Here is a 22,715-nt window from a genome sequence, read left to right on the forward strand (position 1 = left end):
CTTCATTGCATATGTAATATTTCTTCCTTATTTTCTTCTATATTTATTTTAGATTGCATTAAATGTTGTAGGGAAAGGAGACAGTTTAGCATCTTGGGATGGTTGTTTAGATCTGCCAGAACAATCACTGATTCACAAAGATTGTCAAGAACTAGTTGGTGAGTCTGAAATCATATTTTGATTGTTAAGCTGAAAGCCATCTATAATACCATGTTTCCCTGAAAATAAGACAGGGTCTTATTGTCTTTTGACCCCCGAAATAAGCACTTGGCCTTATTTTCGGGGAGGTCTTATTATTTTTGAGGTGCAGGAGGGGGCGAGGATGGTCACCTCATGGCTGCTGCTGTGTTGCATTATTTTTGGGGGAGGGCTTATTTTAGCACTTGTGCTCAAAAGCCCGATTGTGCTTATTATCTGGGGAGGTCTTATTTTCAGGGAAACAGGCTACTTATTTTTTTCATAACAATTATGTTTTTATCCCATCCCTAAGATGTCTGAAATTCAAATACATGTGTTAGGTTTACTGGAAATGTGATACAGAGATACTATATTTATTTAATGTTACATGGCTCTTCTTTTTTGACAACATATATGTAACATACAAAAAAGAGGTATAAAAAGTCAATAACAGATAATCTGATATATCACCATTTGAGTAACAGAATCTTCAATCATTGCTTTTTTTTTTTTCTTTAAAAATAAGTTTTAAAAATTGAATAGGGAGGGATGGTCCAAATATTTTAGGGTATGCTATTCTTAGAGTATGAGGCTGTCATTGAGAGAATACAAGCATGGAGTCTCTATAAATGGCATTCTTTCAGATTTAGGATCTTTAGCAATCCTTCTATATTAGATGCAACCTGACAGGCAGATTCATCTCAAAGAAGATGCCTTATAGATGTCCAGGTGTTAAACTATGTAGGACTTTAAAATGATATTAAAATGACAACTTTGAATTGCAACTGGAAGCTAACTGATAGCCATACACCTTCATTAGTGAATTATTTCCCATAATTGTTTGGGCCTCTATATATTGAGCAAACCAACGATTCTGGTCTTCAGGGCCAGCCCAATTGGATCAAAGGGCAATACTCCAACCAAAAGGTAGTAAACACCTAAGGGATGAAAGTGAAATGTCCTTTTCTAGAAATGTCCTGTCACAACTGGTGTACAGGATATAATTGAGCAAAAGGATCTCTGACTATAGACGACCTGCTATTCAAGCAGAAACTATAAGTCTAGAGACTCTCCAGATTATGAACCAGCTCTAACTGGTAGAGTGCACCCCATCAAGAGTCAAAGATGAGCTAGAAATAGCTAGCTTCTCAGTTTGCAGCCACTGTGTCTTCCTGGGATTCCATTTAGGTCTCTTTCTCCCCAGTCAGATCCTATCAAGCTATTATTCATGTATTGTTCATGAAACAATTTTCACTACTGTTGATACTCAGTAAGCAACAGTTGCTAAGAAATCTTACTTTACTCTTGAGACCCTATGCATGGAAAGATTTTTGATATCCTTTGGTACTAGGTGTTTTTCTTTCTTTAAAAAAAATCAGTGAACTGTTCATAACTTGTTTTTATTGTTTTATTACCGTATCGCTTTATCATTTGCAAGTTTTGGGGAATGACTAAGGTCTCGGACTAATACAATCAAGGAATGCACATGGTATATAATACATAACTTATGCACTATTTCTTTTTAGATCAGCTGTCAATACCAGAGGAGGAGAAGTCAGTATTACGTTTGGATATTGAATCTGTGATTACATTTTATTGTAAATCTCGTAATGTTAAATACAGTTCTAGCCTTAGCTGGTCCTATCTCCTTAAACCTTTGGTTCATCTTCGACTTTCACGAAGCGACTTGTACAACTGCTTCTATGCTATCATGAATAAATACATTCCAAGGTAAATAAATTATTTATGAGCATTACATTTAATCTTAATTTTTATTTTATGGATATTATCTTACCCCTTTATTGTCCTTTCTTTTTTTTCAAGGTGGCATTTCTTATTTGAATTTTTTTTTTAATCATGAGCCTATGAAGATACCATTCTTCTGATCTTTTGTTTGTCAAATCTTTATGACTCATTTTATTGTATCTGCTTCTGTTGTTGCTTTCTTTTAGGGACTGTTTTCTGAAGGGGAGACCATTTCACCTCTTTAGGCTGCTCCTCCAGTATCATGAACCAGAACTATGCTCATTTCTGGACACAAAAAAGATGACGCCGGACTCGTATGCACTCAACTGGGTAATAAAGTGAAAGTAGGAAAACATAATGAAAAGTGAACAGTATAACAGAAAATGTCACATACTTGGTAACAAGTCCTAAACAAAAAGAATGCATTTTTGCACAAAGTTTTAGATAGGATAGGATGTTATAAAATTCTGGTTTCTGGTGTTAAATACTTACAGTGAATTCACTTGTTCATAAGAGGTCTTTCAATTGATCAGAAATTATTTTCTATTGCCCATAACAGATAAGCAGGAAAGTCTTATTAACAATGGTAATTTCTCCCAAGAATTAAAGGATATAGGGTTTTATTTTTGTTGCACTTTTATAGCATGCTATTATACCATGGTTCCTAAAGAATAATTTATGATCTATCTATTAATCTAATATTAGCCTTGTAAGAAAACACACAAACGTACATATTTAATCATAGTTTAAAAACAATAAAAATCACAACAAAGTTATCCTACAAAGAAGGACACTTATTAACATGAAAGTTGCTTTGTTCTAATAGATAGATACTTCAGAATCTTTATGTCATGTCGAATAGAACTGGTTAAATTCAATGATTGTAAAACACTTTATAAAAGTGTTTCATAAAAAGTATATTTAATTTTCATATGTTATAATATCTGTCAGGTTTAATAAAGAGTAATTACATATATTTCATTAAAAATCAATGTCTACTTTTCTGGATTTAAAAAAAATTACTTACATTTAATCAGAATTTATTTTTAAATTGTTCCTATGGCTTAATCTCTTTATATGAAAATTAAAGAAATAGTTAATCTGTTGTAAATACATGTTCCATGTTTTCCATGTTTTCTATTTTCTAAAATATTCTATTTGTAAATGTACTACTTTGGGTTGAATTTACTTCTGTTAAAACCAAAATGCATATGATCATGCATATATAAGGTCTGTTTCTCAGCCAGAAGTTTCAAGAAATTAAATTAAATTGTTTTGTTATTCTGCATCATAAATAATACCTTGTTTTAAATTTACAATTAAAAGTTGGAGCATATTCTCTTGCTCTCACGTTTCTGAGAGCAGTTCTTGGAATTTCTTATAGTTCTTTAAACTTTAAGTATTAATTAATAGCCTGTGTTTCAGTGGTGGGTTTCAAAAATTGTTCGAACCTACTCTGTGGGTGTGGCCGCCTTTGTGGGAGTGGCTTGCTGCCCATGTGACCGGATATGAAGATTCCAACGACACTTGTCAGAACCACCTTAAATTACCTCACACACAGCACATGCATAAGAATGTGATGTAAACTTGTTTTTTAAAAGGCATCTTTGGTTTGCGTTAAAACAACTTCAACACACGCAATGTTCTGATTGCACCACAAATGCAGTAGTCATCCTTACCTTTCACAGAGGCACTGAGTTTTATAAATAGGAGCATGATAGTGTAGAATAATCATATCCAAGGAGCAGTGGTGGGTTTCAAAAAATTTTGGAACCTCTTCTGTAAGTGTGCCCTGCTTTCTGGGTCCACTGGTGGAACCTCTTCTAACCGGTTCGGTAGATTTGATGAACCGGTTCTACCGAATAGGTGCGAACTGGTAGGAACCCACCTCTGCTATGTTTGTAGAAAAATGTAACACTGTTGTTTAATAAAAGCACGATTAAAGTTTGAAGTATGGGCTGTGATAATTTTGGCAATCCCCCTTTCTGATATTGCAAACTGAAATTGTACACTTAAACTTTTTTGGCGGTTTATGACAGTCACATCATCTTATTTGTAGATATGGAATTCATGAAACAAATTTAATATTTGTTTTATTATATTACTAAAATCTGTTTCAGTTTCTTTTTCATCTACTTTTCAGCTTGGGTCCCTATTTTCAAGTTACTGCACAGATGAAGTCACCCAAACAATATGGGATGGATATTTTCAGCTAGCAGATCCATTCTTCATTTATTTTCTAATGCTTATCATTCTTGTTAATGCTAAGTAAGTAAATGACAGCAAATTACTTAGCTGCTACTCTTGATTCTTTTTTTTACATTTGCTTTATGTTTCTCCATTTGCCTTTACAGGGAATTGGTCCTGGCACCAGAATCTGATAGTAAAGAAGATGTTATGAGTAAGTCCTTCAGCTTTAATGTAATGCTATTCAGGCAAAGTAATACAGTGAAGTTCTACTGATATGTGGAAGGCTACATTTTCATATTTAAAAAAATAGGTCTATACAAAATTACTGTAGCTCACATTGAACTAATTCAGACCCAAAAATAAAAGGTAGTTTAATGCAGGACTGTTTTGTCTACTGACTGGTGTACCAGTCATATCCCTTTTTCACATTACAAATGTTTTTGTTTTTGTCTTGCTCTGCTTTTTTTCCTGAATTCTTTCCAGTTATCTGTTCTATGATTTACATTTTTGTTATCTGTCCATTCAGTTATTATATGCTGGACATCTTTATCTCAAATCTATGGTTCTTTTGGGGAAATACACAATTATATACTGTGGAGCTACTGCAAAAAATACAAGTCCATTGAAACCTAACATGTATACCTGCTCGCACATCAAGCATTTAGTATGTTCCTTTCTCTTCCTCTCATGTTCCATCTTGAACAATTTTTTGCTACTACTCTCTTTCTCTTCTCCATGTATGAGCAATTTTTAATCAAGTTCTTGGAGTGAGTAAGATTGCGGTTGTTTGTGCAATGTGGAAGAATACTACAAGATAAGGAGACATTGCTTTAGTCACCAGGACACAATCTCTCTTTTTGCCATTAGCAGCATCTAGGTTGGTTAGCAACTGCATTTTGCTTCTTTATTACATGAGATTTTATATTCTCCGTGTTACAAGCCATTTTTATGAAACTTGATCATGAACAAAATCAACTAAGTATTGATTAAAAGATTATAATAACACAGACCTGTGCTTTAAAAAAAATCATCTTGGAATACTTAATGTAATGTTTTGTATATTTCAGACTTTCTTGAAAAATGTCCTGGCAGTTTGGAAGTAGAAGATATAGAAGACCTTTTCTCCTTAGCACAATATTATTGTAGCAAGACTCCAATTTCTTTCAGAAAGGTAATTGTCAAGCACATTGAGTTGTCTTCTCTATTCTGTGCCCTCCACATGATGTGTACTAATATTGCAAGCTTAGCAGCATGGTTGTACAGATGGTCCTCAGTAGTCCGTTTAGTGACCATTCAAAGTGGAAAAGGGCAATGAAAAAAGTGACATGACAGTCTTACACAGTTACGACCTTTACAGCATCTCCATGATCATGTTATCAAAATTCAGATGCTTGGCATCTGGTTCACATTTATGACTGTTGCTGTGTCCCAAGGTCACATCATCCCCTTTTGCAAACTTCTGACAAGCAAAGTCAATGGGGAAGCCAGATTCATTTAAAAACCAGGTTACTAACTAATCAACTGCAGTGATTCACTTAACAACTGTGGCAAACAAGGTCGCAAAATGTAGCAAAACCTATTTAACAAATAACTCACTTAACAACAGAAATCTTGGGCTCCATCGTAGTCGTAAATTGACTACCTGTACTTTAAATTCCAAGAATGGACTAGTTAAAGAGTAGATTCAGAATGAGGGCTTGAGGAATAAATATGTAATTTGTAATTACATTAATTCAATTAATCCAATAAGAAAGGCAGACCTTCATATTTCTAATGCTGTATATGTTACAAAAGTTTTATCCAAGAGCTTTCAAAAAGGTCATCATCTTAATATACTGACTTCGCTTATATTTTAATATTTATTATAGCTATTGTTTTTTTTTCTGACTGTCATAGGAAAATCACAGCCTATTTGGCAGCAGCTTATTGGGTATCAAAGATGATGATTCAGACTTGAGCCAAGCTTTGTGTCTTGCAGTTTCAGTATCAGAGATACTGCAAGCAAATCAACAACAAGGGGTCAGTAAGTATTCCCCAAATGGGAAAAATTAAAATCATTTGCTATATCTAGAAGAGTATCTTAAGAGTATTTTAATATTAGCAAATCAGACAACTGAATCTCTGATCCATTGCTGCGATTTAATGATCTGTGTATAATCTCAATAGTATACACAGATCATATAGTTAGGCTGTACTTCTCACATAAGTGCTAGTAGTTATTTATTAAACATCTTTCTTCTCTAAAAGCCTATCAGGACTTCCACCACATCGTTCTGCCAGCCCAGCTATTTGAATTCAAAGCAGAAAATGTGCTTCATTTGTGATATAAGCAGACTCTGCACTCACCAGCTCCTACTTTAAAGATGCGCCTTTTCTTGGATTCACAAGTAGATGTCAGCTCTTGGCTGCAGATCAGATGTAGAAGTGTAGTCCACAGGATGTATTGCATTATGCTTTATTAAGACAGGCTTGAATAACAAATCTTTCAAGCTTGACTACACTTTCCCTCTTATACTCCCAGTGAATCAAGGGGGAGCCTCCCGGTGTCTCCTCCAAATACTCTCTTGTTTCACAAGCATTAAATATTGTTTCAACTTCTTGGCTTGTATAATGGTTCTTGCCTATGTACCTGTCTCTCTACAGTGATCCCAGGAATATACATATTTGAGTTCAGATAGTAAGGAGGTGTCAACAAAGTATGACACTGAATATTTTTCTGACAACCATGTGATTTCAGGGAAATATTTGCCTTTTTAAGAAGACTCCAGCAGCAGTATCAAGCATAGTCCTGTCCTTCCAAAAGTATTTATTTTACTTTGCATTTAAATAGCTGCATATCGCTATTTTAAAAAAATGTCCTATCGACTCAAAGAATTGTAACTCTTAATTCATATAGGCAAAAGAACAAGTGTAAACTGTTTAGAAAACTTGCTGTTTTTAGTTATTAAGATAGTTTTGAGGAGCATCAAGAACACTGTTTTCCTTTAAATTGATGTCTTTATTTTCACATTTGTTATAAATCATAACCAACTCACTGCAAAGCAATTCTGTAGAAAGCATTTTCAAAGTGCACAGCTTTAAAGTATAATCCTTGACTAAAAGAGTTGGCTGTATGCTTTTGTTAGCATAAATACATTATCTTAAGCTATGCCTTGTCTTTGCCTTGTCAACTGACATTATATTATTTTAAAAAAATGTTCTTGTTTTAGGAAGGCGTAAGATTCTTTGTGGTGGATTGTCGCCCTGCAGAACAATACAATGCTGGCCATTTATCAACTGCATTTCATTTAGATTCTGACTTAGTAAGTAAGCTGGCAGCTTAATATGTTTACTTTCAGATTTTTAGAAGAGAAAGTTAGAGTTCAGATATTGTATCAAGTGATGTTATATTGCTGGTAGATGTCAGTCTGAAAATGAAATAAAATCTTAGTCGCAGACTTCCATATAAGCACCACTTCTTGATAAGCAGCTTTGGAGCATGGCATACAGAATGGTGACAGGATACTGCATTGTATGTGCAAGAATCCAGTTGCATAACAGGAGATATAGGTCCAAGAATATTAAAATTTTAGTTCCAATTGTATTAGGTTCCATAGCTGTTGGTTGTATACGCTCATCCTTCAGAAGTTATTTTTTCGTACTGGAAGCCATTTGTGGACAGTCTACATGTTAAATATAATAGCAGATGGTTAACAGAGGGATTTGAAGATTAGTGTAATGTTTGGGTTAATCTGTTGACTGATTGTTGTTTTTTTAACATATTATTAGATGTTGGGTTGATTTGATTATTAGAGACTTCCTCATCTGGAATATTTGTTAATTTAATATAGTATTTTTGTTAAATAAGGAAGGGAAAACTTATAACTATTTGTAGACCTGTTACGTTAAGGGGAGAAAAACCTATAAGTTTTTATTTGTTTATTTATTTTTCGGCATCCACCCAGAGTGGATTCCTTATGTTTAATGTTAGATCTATTTGACATTTGGTGAGGGCCGGGGGGGAGGGGGGTTGTACACAAGAATTGTTTATTCTTGTTAGCATTGGATGTTCTTTTTTGTTTTATTCTTGTTAATAAAATAAATTTAAAAAGTTATATTTTCATTACTGCTATGTAAATCTTTTGTGAGTAATTGTATAATTGTGAGACTTCTTCATGCCTTGTCTAAATGTTTTCCAAAAGCTGAAATTCTGAAAAGTAAAATCCAGGATTGATCATTGGGATACTTAACTTCTCCCATATATAATAAGGAACCCACTGATGAGCACTCTGAATATTATTTTTGTGCTAGTTATTCACTTGATTTTATTGTCACCCAGCTAATTACTTAACTAGCTTTCTGATCAAACCTCATGGGAGACTTGATAAAATTCTTCGCCAAATTCAAGTTACATTACATCTACAACATTCCCATAAATTAATGAGGAAGTTACCAACTTAAAAATGAGATTAATCGAGCAAGATTTGTTCTTGGCATTTCCGCACTGATGTCTGATGCTGGTTACCTTGCTTTCAGGGTGCATATATCAACAAAAATGTAACTATAGATCTCTGTGTAACTGACTTTTCCAAAATGTAGTTTAGGTATAGAAAAACATAATAAATGAATTAGCTATAACAGTCTCATATTAACAGTTGTCTGAGAATTATTTTTTCTCCATTTTAAAAATATCAGTAGGCTTTTAAAGTGATTATTTAGAGAAAAAATTAATTGATCAGCTGAACAAATTTGCAGAAATGATTTCTGCTTTTGCCTTCTTTTACAGATGCTTCAGAACCCATCAGAATTTTCCCAGTCTGTGAAATCTTTGTTAGAAGCACAGAAACAGTCAATTGAATCTGGTTCTGTAGCTGGTGGAGAACACCTTTGTTTCATGGGTAGTGGTCGAGAAGAGGAAGATATGTACATGAACATGGTACTAGCACATTTCTTACAGGTATATCTAAAATTCTATCACATATTGTCTTTAATCAAGATAATAAGTCCTTTGTCTGCCTTCAACTCATTAGGTGATATTCCCTCCTTACCATACTGAAAAAAAAATACTTGCAATTAATTTTCCAATCTTCTTATTTCAGAAAAATAAAGAATATGTAAGCATTGCTAAAGGAGGATTTATGGGTAAGATTTTCTTTTAACTACAAGAATAAATTGAATCATGGTTCATTAAACAACTGTAACATTTGCTTAATGACCATAACGAAAAGGGTCATAAAATTTGAGTTGGTCATGTGAGTGATCCATTTTAGGACCATTATGATTTACGGCTATATACATTATGTCAAAGACTACCTATAGTTTCTATAATATTCTAGGATGTTAATCTCAAGCTGCCCTACCCAGACATTTTAACCTCTCGATTTTGAATTCTATAGGGGATTACAGTTGTAATCCTAATCTGGCCTAAAATAGAGTCTCTCAGAAGTCTTTTTTCCCCCTTGCATTAATGTACACATACAGTATTTGTTCTCATAGTTCCCAGTTCAAAATACTGCTTGTAACCTAAGCATTCTTAAATTTAAGAAAGATTGTATGATTAGAAAAAAAATGAACAAAAATGTATTAATTATTTATTACTAATATTATATAGCACCAACTCCTAGGAAGACTGAGCAGTTTTTAGTAGCTTTGATTGTGCAGTTTTTGGCTAGAACTGTATTTGTAGCTAATGCCTTTTACATAATATGATGCTTTATAAAGTGCATCATAATTATTAGCATCTTTGTGCACTTTATTGCATACATTAGTTAACATTATTATTTATATACTTCTATTCTTATATAGAGTTTAGTTTATTATATTTTAATGAGGTTAACAAGACAGTTTTGATCAACCAACGTTAATTATTTTTTTTCATAGCACTGCAACAGCACTTAGCCGACATTAACATTGAAGGACCAGACAATGGATATGGCCATTGGATTGCTAGTACCTCAGGCTCAAAAATTAGTATTAACTCCTTAGTTGATGTGAGTGCTTTTTAAATCAAATTGTTTAGCTTTTAACATGTTTCATGATTGTATTTATTTGTTTATAATATAGAACAACATATCACATGCATTGAAGGAGAAGAGAGATGTTAGGCTTTGTTGCCAGAAGTCGGCTGGTAAATCGTTTCCCAGTTAACAAATTTTAATAAAGGGCAGGGGTGATAATTAGCACTACTTTAAGTTTGATGCCTTAGCTGAATGGTGTGTTGGCTAGAGGTGGAGATCTCACCTCAAAATCAGGAGGCTATGAGTTCAATCCAATTAACAGCAAATACTTCTCTGGGTGCAATTAGAAAATATCTGCTGTGAACTCTGCGTAGGTGTCAGGAAGGGCATACAGCCAGTAAATGCCATTCAGTCACCCTGACTCCATCCTGATGCAAGGGATTACAGGATTGTTAAAACAAACAAAATTGATTCCTTAGCATCATGTTATAAACTAGATTATGGCAGCGTTTTCCATCTGCAGTTGCCTCTACATTAGGAATAGTCAGTGTAGTAACAAATATATAGAGTATTTTATTTATTTATCCTTGTTTTTAGAGAAGAATATAGAAAAAAGAACCTTGCCTTCATATATGCTCTATGTATTAGTCCAAATAGTTTATATACTGTGGCCATACTTAGAGGTTCGTAGAGGTTCAACATAAACTATATAAGCAAATTTCATAAGCAGGTCGGAAGGGAGCATGTGTAACCTTGGGGACTTAGATTGCGCACTTTTGTTCCTTACAAATAGTGCTTGTATCAAGTTCAGATTTTGGTCATTATGGAATATAAATAAATTTTACTCAAAAACATTGTTTTTTAGGGCGATTCTCCAAATGGATCAAATGATGGAAAGGGTGTCAAGTCTCTGGTAAACAAGATGACTGAAGTTTTCAAGACAAAATCTGTAAATGTGAAAGAAAAAGTTATTAGTTTTATTGAAAATACTTCAACTCCTGTAGATAGGTGAGTTATATTGGCATATTTATTATGGGGATTGTAGGTCAGGAATGTGAATTCTTTGGAATGTTTCACTTTTTCCCAGAGTGCAGTGATTACATCTAAAATATTAAATTACTTCTTTATCAATTCCATGGATAAATGATAATCCGGGACTGGATTGGTACATTTCAGGAAAAAGGGAATTTTCTAAGATCACATTTTTTGGATCACTTTGCATATAAACTACCATGTTTTTTGGAGTATAAGATGCACCTTCGCACCCCACCCCCCAAAGAAGGTGAAAATTTAGGTGTGTCTTGTACACCAAATGTAGCCCCACCCACCCCCACCAGTAGCATGCCAAGGCATAGAGGCAGCAATGGTCTGTGGAAATCCCTGCAGCCTGGAACTGGGTGGTCAGAGTTTGCAGCAACAATCACATTCAGAGAGCACACAAAAGTAACTGATTCAGCAGGATTCAAAATAATAATAATAATAATAATAATAATAATAATAATAATAATAAACGGCATATGCTCGTAACTTAAAGAACATGCAGGAGCAACGGCTTAAAAACAACAAAACCATAGATCGGCTAATCAGAAGATATAGATTGGATACAATAAACATCAATGAAGCTGTAGAGATTGTAAAACAGCAGATAACAGCAACAGCTATAAAAATTGAAAGATATGAGACACGAATCATCCAATATAAACAAAATCAGCAATTTCAATTAGACCAACAGCGTTTTTATCAAAGTCTTAATGTGAATGGTCACACCAAAAGTGAAAAACCAGAAAAGCAGGCCACAGTTGAAATTCTGGAAAAAATTGTGGGAAAATGCAAAGGACTACAATAAGGAAGCAAAGTGGATACATGACTTTGAAAAAAGCATTGGCAACAAACAAATGCAAGTATTAGAAATAACAACTGAGATGGTCAAAAATCGAGTAAAAAAGGTAAAGGATTGGACATCACCTGGAAAGGACCAATTTACATGGTTTCTGGCTCAAATATCTGACCAGTTTACATGCAATATTGGCCAGGCAACTGGATGAAATTTTACAAAAGGGCCAAATTTATGAATGGTTGACAACTAGAAAAACATACTTGATTCAGAAAGATGCAACTAAAGGAACAACATCTGAAAACTACAGACCAATAACATGCTTGCCAACAACCTTCAAATTACTCACAGGCACTATTGCAGATAACATGATGGATTATTTGGAAACAAACAACATCTTGCCGGTAGAGCAAAAAGGCAGCAAAAGAAGAAGCAGGGGCACAAAAGATCAGCTCCTAATTGATAAAATGATATTAGAAAATTGTAAGAACAGAAAAACAAACTTGAATATGGTCTGGATTGATTACAAAAAAGCATTTGACTCACTGCCACATAGTTGGATCATAAAATGCTTAGAAACAACTGGCATTAGCAAAAATATTACATCCTTTACTGAAAAGGCGATATAACAATGGACAACTGAGTTGGCAGTAGGGAATGAGATCTACGGAATGGTTAATATCAAGCAAGGAATTTTCCAGGGTGATTCACTTTCACCTCTTCTCTTCACCATCGCAATGATCCCACTATCAGTAATCTTTAAAAAAATGAAATTAGGCTACCAAACAGCCAAAGAAGCTGAAAAAATTTCGCATTTACTATATATGGATGATTTGAAACTCTATGGAAAGTCAGAAATAGAAATTCAATCATTGACAAACACAGTCCGAGTATTCAGCACCGATATTTCAATGCAGTTTGGCATAGAAAAATGCGCCACTGTATCCATAAAAAGAGGCAAAATCACTGCATGTGAGGGAATTGAAATGCCCAATGGCCAACTAATTAAATGCAATGAAAATGAAGCCTACAAATACTTAGGCAATCTGCAGTTGGATAACATCAAGCATGGAGAAGCAAAAACTATTGTCAGGCGAGAGTACACCAACAGAGTTAGGAAAATTTTGAAATCTAAATTGAATGGTGGAAATACAATCAAGGCCATAAATACCTGGGCAATACCAGTTATAAGATACACAGCTGGTACAGTTAACTGGACACAAGCTGATTTGGACATTTTGGACCGAAAAACCAGGAAACTAATGACAATGCACTACAGTTGAAGAAGAAAAACATTCACTGACTGATTATTTAAAAGAAAGTCAAGAACATCTATTAATCGAAGTAAAGAACAAAAATCTACTGAAGGCCCAACAGACGAAACAAGAATACAGAAAAGATGTGATAAAATCAAGAATGGAGAGTTGGCAGAACAAAGCACTGCATGGCCAATTTCTGGAAAAAATAAAAGATAAAGTGGACAGTGAACAAACTTGGTTATGGTTAACAACAGGTACATTAAAGAAAGAAACAGAGTCACTAATCCTGTCTGCGCCAGAACAAGCTATCCGCACAAATGCCATTAAGGCCAAAATCGAAAAATCCTTTGATGATGCCAAATGCAGACTTTGTAAAGAAGCTGATGAAACTGTTGATCACATACTCAGCTGCTGTAAAAAAAAATGCGCAGACTGATTATAAATTGCGGCACAATTCAGTAGCACAAATGATCCATTGGAATTTGTGCAAAAATTATAATATTAAAACAGCAACAAACTGGTGGGAACATCAACCTGAAAAAGTCACCGAAAATCAGATGGTCAAGATCTTGTGGGATTTCCGTATACAAATGGACAAAATACTGGCGCATAATACACCAGACATCACACTGGTTGAGAAAAATAAGGTTACAATCATAGACATCGCAATACCAGGTGATAGCAGGGTCAACGAGAAGGAACATGAAAAAATCGCAAAATACCAGGACTTAAAAAATCGAAATTCAACGACTATGGCACAAACCAGCAGTGGTAATTCCAGTGGTAATTGGCACACTGGGTGCTATTCCAAAAGCACTAGAATTACATTTAAAACAGTTAAAAATTGACAAAATCACCATCAGTCAAATGCAAAAAGCCGCACTGCTTGGATCTGCACGCATATTACGAAAATACATTATGATGTCCTAGGCCCCTGGGTGGGGGCCGACTAGTAACCAATGCCAAATCCGGCAAAACAACTGGCCGCTGTGATACAATTGTATAATAATAATATACAATGCAATGCCTAAAGCATGTTTTCCAAGATATCAGTAAATACAAGCAAAACACAAGCAGTTTCACTTTCAGTTCTCAGCTAAGCCAGGCTCCTGCCTGTCTCCTAGTTACTCACACAGCAAATACTGTTTCAGAGTCAAAATAGTCCTCATTGGCTGACTTTGTTGCTATGCCTATTCATTGGATGACCTTGTTACCATGTGTTCCACATCATGAACTCTCACACACTGACAGGAAGCTAGCCAGCTGAATACCATGGATGCTGGTAGTCAGAGGCAGATTTTTTCTTCTTCTCATTTTCCTCCAAAAACTAAGGTGCGTCTTATACTCCGGAGCATCTTATAGTCTGAAAAATACGGTATTTCTGACCAATCTTCTTGCATGTTAAATCACACATTTTATTCCACCCTGATTGTTTTGTGCTACTGTGAAGAGATGTAATGGGTTGGTCTTAGAATTATTCCTCTGTGTTAGCAAACATATATGCAACATTTTTTAGATTGGAAAATTGTTATTTCTCATTTCTTGTTCCACATACTTTTCTCACAGCTCCTTCTTAAACTCTTGAACCTTGAAAAGTATTAGGTGCTTTACAGAGGTGATATTCTACTGGTTCGCCCGAACCAGTAGCAGAGATTGTGGGTGGCCCAACCTACCCATCTCTATGGCATCCCATTTAGGCCCTTTTTTAGCCAAAAGTGCATGCACGGAAGGCTCAGCACGCTCACATTTGCGAACCAGTAGGGAAGATAAGTTAATACCACCTCTGGTGCTGTAGGAGATCTGTCTGTCGATGTATATGAATATATATGTGTGTGCTTTGTGTGTGTGTGTGTATATATATATATATATATATATATGTATGTATGTATGTATGTATGTATGTATGTATGCATGCATGCATGCATGCATGCATGCATGCATCCATGTGTTGGGGGGTATACACATATACAGACACATGTATACTCACTCCAGACACATATACTCACACATATACATATATTCATGAAAGCCAATGGGTATTGTGGTAAAAGTATAATTCCAAATGGGAAGACATAAACCAGATTTTTAAATATATTGTAATTATTTATTCTGTCCTCTGCCCAATTTGCTATAGAATTTCTTTCAATCTTCCCTGGCCTGACAGAGAAAGTATGCTGCGGTAAGCCACATGCAGAACCATCTGAGCAAAACTGCCTTTGTCCTTTTTTAGCATGACTTCATACTATTTGTAAGCATCAGTTACACTGTCAATAGTTCTCAGATTTTTTTTAAAATTAGGAATGCTTTACATCAAGCTCAAATATTTTAACTATAGCCACAGATGTTCACATTCATTTATAGATGACACCTGCATATGTAATAAATACTACGTCCTTTGCAGCATGATGCAGTCAAACAAATGTTAGCCACAATTTACTGTGTTGTTTGAACGTTAAAATGCAGTTACATTTTTGATAATCCTACTCAACAAAATGGGATTCTGTGATTAATTAGATTTTGAATGAGAGCTGATATGGAAGAGAGGTTTCATTATTAAATTACATTTCAATAATATTTTTAAAAGTATACCCTTATAGCATATCTTAAGCATATTCTTATGGCACATTACATTGCCAGTGATGCTTTGACTAAGTATCACAGAAAAGAATTTTGATAGAATATAATAAGAACCAAATGGATTTCACAGGCACAATGCAAGAATAAATCACTTTGATGATGGATAAGTTAAAGTATCCAGAATTCTTATGCTAAATAAATTTAGCAGTTGAGTGTGGGAACATTGTTTCTAAATTGTGGTTTTATTTAATATCATCTGAATATCTAGCTTATAACAACAAATTACCTTAAAGATATTTATTTATTTATTTACATGAAGTGTGAAAAAAATTACCCTCCAAAACTAAATGACTGGGTATGTGTAATTTGGTTTGCAAACCATGGTTTGCATTAACCATGCTTATATTAAAACAAGCAGATTATGGCTAAAGGTCATGGTTAAGCACGTCACTAATGATTTCCATACTGGCATGTATTCTTTATACCTTCTGGCCGTGTAGTTAAGCCCATCAAACTAAGGTATCTTGGATCTAGATGCGATGGGCAGCACACAAACAAAAAAATTAATAGATAGACAACAAATCTTAAAAGAACACATCACAGTTAGCATTATCTTTGCCTAGATAGCAACTATTGTATGATGGGCTTATAGTGAAATATGAAAGAATAGAGAATTGTATAGGCCTTAAAAGTGTATAAAGAGGGCCTGCAAATTTTGAAACGGTTGCAAGAAAGGATAAATTGTTACCCAAGGCTATTTTGTCAAAACAGTGGGCATTCTGGAGATAGTAAATAAAACAAAGTATCGATCAGAATATATGTATCTCATACACCAGCTATTTTATTGAACACTGTCAGTGTTACAGATGCTTATCTTTATAAATTACTAACAAGCACTCCTCATCTGGCTTTCTTTGGATGGCACATTTGTTCTCTCTCTTTAACACAGTTCAGTTTCCTATTACTTTAATCTGCCAACTCCTAGAAAATAGGAGATAAATGGGAGATTCCTTCGGGAATAGCGATAAATGTGAGCGTTGCCCTCAGTTTTCCCATTCTTCTTCCTTGTGTTACTATTTGTCTCCTCTAGTAGCCATTTCTACACTAATAAGTGAAATTTGAATCTTTTTCAAAAATGAATCGGACAATAGCAGTAGACTTATATACCGCTTCATAGGCCTTTCAGGCCTCTCTAAGCGGTTTACAGAGAGTCAGCATATTGCCCCCAACAATCTGGGTCCTCATTTTACCCACCTCGGAAGGATGGAAGGATGAGTCAACCCTGAGCCGGTGAGATTTGAACCGCTGACCTGCTGATCTAGCAGTAGCCTGCAGTGCTGCATTTAACCACTGCGCCACCTTGGCTCTTAATCTCGACAGAGATTCGCTTATACCCAATCAGCATTACAGTTTTTAGAATGTATGCATAACACGCTGGAATGAGCTACTTGCTATGAAGTATGAAACTATTTAACATGGCATTCAGTTCCTGCAATAAAGTACGCTTTCAGCAAACGATGAAAGTTGAATGAGCAAGAAACAACATCCATCTGTGAAAATTCTGAAAAGAAGAAATGCTATAATTCACATTCTATACCTCTCATGTCTGTTGTATTATCTGATGTTATGATTGCTCCAGAGATATTTATTCAATTAAATTAACACTTAACATATTCTCAGATTTTTATCTGTCAGTATGGCATACATTGGAATATTGGAAACCAATAATAGTTTGTCTCCAAACACACCTTGATATATTATCACTTTAAGGAAACCTTTGACTTGTTGAAAACATAGGTGTACACTGTGTTGCCCTCCAGATGTTGCTGAATTACAAAGGCCAGTGAGAAGATGAGCTTGGAACTGTAAATTAATAATATCTGGAAAGCTACATACAACCCACTGAAGAGATCTGTGTTTTCTGACTACGCTTACTGAACTTTTCAAACCAAACTTCTTGTACGTAATACAGTCCAGCCAGTTCAGTGCTCTTTTGCCTGCTTTTCACTAATTCAATTTAGTTCATTGCTTTTGCACAGCCGGCTATCTTTATTGAATTCTTTCACTACACACACACACACACACACACACACACACACACACACACACACACACACCTGGATCACATTGCATGCTGCTAAGGACAAAAATGTTTTGATAAAATATATTTTAAAATGAAGATTATTTTTTCCTTTCTTATGTTCTTTTCCTGCCAACAGGCATGTCAGCAGCAGTGACCGAGTAGGAAAACCTTATCGTGGTGTGAAACCAGTTTTCAGTATCGGAGATGAAGAAGAATATGATACTGGTATAGTAGAAGTTTTTATAAGCAAATTATATGTTATAATTTCTAGCTAAGTCTGGAATTCTGTTATTAAAAAGATATTCTAATTGTAGTCTGAAATTCCAACTGGAGTCTGAAATATTATCAATATCATTTTGGGGGGCCATCATTTATCAGACTTTAGATACACCTTACAAAGAATAGAAAAGTGCACTGTTTGGAAAATCAGTACAGATAGTTTACATAAAATGAACACAAATCAGACAAAATTCTCATAAATTTTATAAACAATATAACATGCCTTCTCTTATATGGTCTGTTAAATCCAAATTTCACTGTAATTGTAAGTTTAGATAACGTATTGCCATACAAAGAAATCTATATTCATATAGCATCAGATTTCCTATACACACAGACAGGTTTTCTGGGAAACACCTGTACTTTTTGCCAAGAAAATTCAGGGATGTGATTGGGCAAAATAGACATCCAGAATATACAGGTATGTTCATTTCACTCAGTGCACTAATGAACTCTGCTGGACTTTATTACTGATAAATTCAAGTAAAGGCCTCCGTCTATATTTCAGAGACACTCAATAGTTATTAGAGAAATATGTTATTATTAAATGAACTTCTTTAGGATCTTTATTCAGCATTCAGGGAATCCTAAATTATATGGAACATGGTATGAAAATCTCTACTTTATCAAACTATCTATTAATACATATTTCATACATATAAACAACATGTGAAATATACTGTGACTTTTGCATGGAATCAGCACCTTAAGAATTAATGTCTTGACTTTAACCCTGCAATTTGGAATAATGTGTGATGGGATTTGTAAGCTTGGTGATGATGAGCAGCAGCCTTTTATTTCATAAATTTCAAATTAGAATGAAAACTGTTTTTCAAAATGTTTGATAGCAATTGAAAGGATTTTGTCCATGACAGCATTTTTTTTTCTTTTTGAAACAGATGAAATCGATAGCTCTTCAATGTCTGATGATGATAGAAAAGAAATTGTTAACATTCAGACTTGGATAAATAAGCCAGATATAAAACATCATTTCCCTTGTAATGAAGTTAAAGAAAGTGGACACATGTTTCCTAGGTATTGTTGCATTGGCTTTATAAACTTAATAATGTTTCCAATGATAAAAAATGCCCCCCCCCCTCTCTCTCTCTCTCTGTGTATATATGTGAATGTGTAGTTGTGTAGGTATGTATACCAAAGTATGCACACATACACACACTTTAGTACAGACAATGGCTATCTTTTAAATGCCAGGTATGTAGGCTTCTGTAATTGTTTTTCAAATTAACCTTTAGTCTTACTTAATGAAAAAAATGTAAGGTGACTAATTAAGTGTATGGATTAATGGCTCACAGATTGTATTGCAAATTGACTGCATATAATCATTTCATAGCAGATATTTTGTTTTTGGTCGTAGCATATAAATTTGCACTTTTACCACAATATAAAACATGTCCACAACATGATGAAAAGTCAATTGTAAACTTGCCAAATAACTATTATGTATAGTCACATAATATTATTATTTACAAAATGCATTTGCTTTATGATAATAATGCTGAGGATGGGGAAGTGTCTGTTTCCTGATATAATGCCATTTATTTTTTGGTGTTTTTTTTTCTAGTCACCTTTTGGTAACTACAACACACATGTACTGTTTGCGAGAGATTGTCTCTCGAAAGGGATTTGCTTACATACAATCTCGTCAGGCACTAAATGCTGTGGTCAAAATTACTTCCAAGAAAAAGCATCCAGAATTAATAACCTTTAAATATGGAAATAGCACTGCTTCAGGCATAGAGATTTTGGCAATTGAGAGGTAAGGTTTTACTATGATTAGATTCAACTATATTCATTTATGTATCAAATGAAATAATCAATTGACAGTAATTTCTAATATTGTTAAGCGCAGCTTTATTATATGGAGAATTATAAAGTCCTTATATAAACAATGAATCATGTTTAATGTAAAGTGCCATTCAAAAGGCTGAGCCTTCTGCAAGTTCTATAGAACTTTTTATACATTCTTTAGTTGGCTAAACAATAGTCTAGAAATTATTACTCCTTTGATTTAATTAAGATGCAGTTTAATCACTATGTTAGATCATGAGTGAATCATCTACATACATCCTGAAATTTTGAGATTCCCTTAATAGCAACATATTAATCAGTGTTCCAAATAATTTAATTTTTTCCCAAATGTAAAAATAAATTGGAAATTATTTGCTAGGCAGAATATTTTATATATTTACATATTTATCAAATTTAGGTAGCCTCCATTTTATAAATAATTACTCTGGGACAACAAGAACGTAAAACAAAAATATATAAAAGCAATCATTAAAAATAAAAAGGCTCAAGAGAGAATAAATATTAACTATATCAATGGAGCCATCTTAGAATGACACTGTGATCCTGGGATCCTCACCCTAAGGACATAGCCATATCTGGAGAGACTTCCAGAACATTATGCGGCTAACTGTTGCTGATGATGAGGCAGAGCCTGAAGGCCGGGTGGAAGAGAAATGACACACTGATTCTTTATCTCATTTCAATTTCTTTGGAAATAAGCATCATTGTTTATGTGTGTATGTGTGTGTTTGTGTCTGTGTGCGCACATGCACATCATATATCAGGATTATATGGATCATGATGTGGTTTTTTTGTTTTTTTTTTGTATGATGTAATATTTTAATTGTATTATTTTATGTTGTAAAAATGATTTAGTATATTAACAAATGATGTTATCATTTCCATTTTTAAGGTACTTGATTCCAAATGCAGGCGATGCCACCAAAGCTATAAAACTACAGATTATGAAAGTACTGGATGCCCTGGAAAGCTAATAAAAACAGATGTTTTTACTGTGTCTTCAGAAGAAAGTGGTGGCCAAAATATTGTATGTGGCCTAAAACAACTTTTTGCAGCTGCATACTAACTTAAGAGGACATTTCAGTTTATTGATGGGAGTGCCTGGATAACCACTTTATGGTAGAAGTAAACTATACTTTTGAAGAGATTTTTTTAAAGTATTTTCTTTAACACATTTGCAAATATTGTTTGTTATAAACTTGAGTTATTTTTAAAGTAGCTTTGGAGAAGCTGACTTATTCATAAGGAGAGAACTCAGTACACAGATCTGTTTGAAAAGATGTACTGTAGCCAGGCAATACTTTCCAATACTGGAAAATATTTGAACTACATAATTCACAATTGAAAAATGACATATTTTTACAAGCCTTGAATATTTGATTTGAACTGCTACGCATAGTATCAGGGTTTGGCAACAGTACTTGAGGCAAGAATCTAGAACTTCTTTAAAACAAACTGCTATCAAACTCTGGCAGGTTTATAGTGACGTACAATGTGTACGTAATTTTTAAAGTCTTCTATGAGGTTTAAGAGAATAGTTAAATTCCTGAAGCTTGAAATGCTAAGCAGCATACAGCAGTTGAATGTTCACAGCTTTATGCTTTATTATGAAAGCCAAGGTTTTCCAAAGTCAACATTAGATTGGGAAATGAAATCATAATTCATTTTTTCATAAGAGAATATAAGAATTGGATACACTAATGGACATGCAAACATAATCTTTCAGAAACCTGTTCAAAATCTGTCCAGCACTTACTAAAATTGCAATGCGCATGAGTGAAGCAAAATGTGGAAACTTTATGTATGACGTCTTTAGTTTTTCTTTGAAATGTATCAGCTGAATGCTATTAATAATGTCTTCAGTGCTTGAGATTAAAAAAATAAAATCTGGTGCAAAAATCCATAGTGTTCAAAGATAACCAAAATGGTTGTGAGAGGTATTTGAATGCACTTAGAAGTCTCAAGAAAATCCTGTAAATGCTGACATGAAAGCTTCAAAACCTGAGAATAATAATTCATCGGATTTTAGGTTGGATAAAAAAAATTATAGAATATCTGCAGATCCAATCAACATGCCAATGGAAACTAAAATCAACTGATCTTCATTACCAACTCACTTGAGTTCTTAACAAGAATCATGTAGGCACTTTAATCCTGAAACCAACACTCATTTTTTAAAAAAAATAAAACAAGTATATAAATATGAATTGCATGAACTGCACTTTTGCCAATACTCCTGTATTTATAATTCAGTCCCAAAGCATTATTTTTTTCCTTTTTCCACTCCTCCTTTAAAAAGCAAATTAAAATCTCCTAGAGGTTTTCCTGCCTAATTTAGCAATGACACTTTTTTCATAATATTAATGTAAAGATGTTCGTGCAATTGTTTATAAAAGTGCTATTGTAAATAAATAATTACTACTTAAAAGCCAATTATTTGTCCAAGTCATTTGGATACAGGATGCTTGATCCAACCATCATTTCCAAGGAATAACAATAATAGCAAAAATCTACACTTCACATCATGATCGGGTTAATGCAATTCTAACTATTTTCTTTAACTCTGCATTCCCGGAGGGTGAGGAATCTTTTGTGAATCTGGGTGCTTGCAAAGTAACAGTCATACACTGGAAGTTTCAATGAATTCCATCCACTGATACTGGTGAAACCTTTTTTTGCATTCTCTGCTACACAATTTTTAGCGTTGTGTAGCATTACTTCTGCTTAGCGCAGTTGCAAAGTGTGCAAACGCTTGTACAGTTAAATTATACACACATTTAAATGTCAGTTCCTTGATGTACCGG

General features: G+C 34.2%; 1 protein-coding gene across 4 annotated transcripts in view; it reads left to right on the forward strand.

Annotated features, from left to right (window-relative positions):
• Positions 1–22,344, forward strand: part of TBC1D23 (TBC1 domain family member 23) — a 29,396-nt gene extending 7,052 nt beyond the window's left edge. For 2 of the 4 annotated variants that reach the window (XM_014067056.2, XM_014067054.2), the window contains 17 exons: positions 53–158; positions 1,704–1,908; positions 2,130–2,253; positions 4,067–4,191; positions 4,278–4,324; positions 5,181–5,284; positions 6,010–6,132; positions 7,323–7,415; positions 8,879–9,049; positions 9,192–9,234; positions 9,973–10,082; positions 10,915–11,057; positions 15,277–15,321; positions 17,939–18,027; positions 18,981–19,116; positions 19,664–19,858; positions 20,804–22,344. In XM_014067056.2, the coding sequence (XP_013922531.2) occupies positions 53–158; positions 1,704–1,908; positions 2,130–2,253; positions 4,067–4,191; positions 4,278–4,324; positions 5,181–5,284; positions 6,010–6,132; positions 7,323–7,415; positions 8,879–9,049; positions 9,192–9,234; positions 9,973–10,082; positions 10,915–11,057; positions 15,277–15,321; positions 17,939–18,027; positions 18,981–19,116; positions 19,664–19,858; positions 20,804–20,885 (1,941 nt within the window). In that variant the 3' untranslated portion in view covers positions 20,886–22,344. The remainder of the gene's footprint in view (positions 1–52; positions 159–1,703; positions 1,909–2,129; positions 2,254–4,066; positions 4,192–4,277; positions 4,325–5,180; positions 5,285–6,009; positions 6,133–7,322; positions 7,416–8,878; positions 9,050–9,191; positions 9,235–9,972; positions 10,083–10,914; positions 11,058–15,276; positions 15,322–17,938; positions 18,028–18,980; positions 19,117–19,663; positions 19,859–20,803) is intronic. The other 2 variants (XM_014067057.2, XM_087721377.1) reach the window with 1 other exon arrangement.
• The last annotated feature ends 371 nt before the right edge of the window (positions 22,345–22,715 follow it).

The sequence above is a fragment of the Thamnophis sirtalis genome, unplaced genomic scaffold (assembly GCF_051295495.1).
Source record: "Thamnophis sirtalis isolate CommonGarterSnake01/CBP01778 unplaced genomic scaffold, rThaSir2_p1.2 scaffold_8, whole genome shotgun sequence".
NCBI classification, from domain to species: Eukaryota; Metazoa; Chordata; class Lepidosauria; order Squamata; family Natricidae; genus Thamnophis; species Thamnophis sirtalis.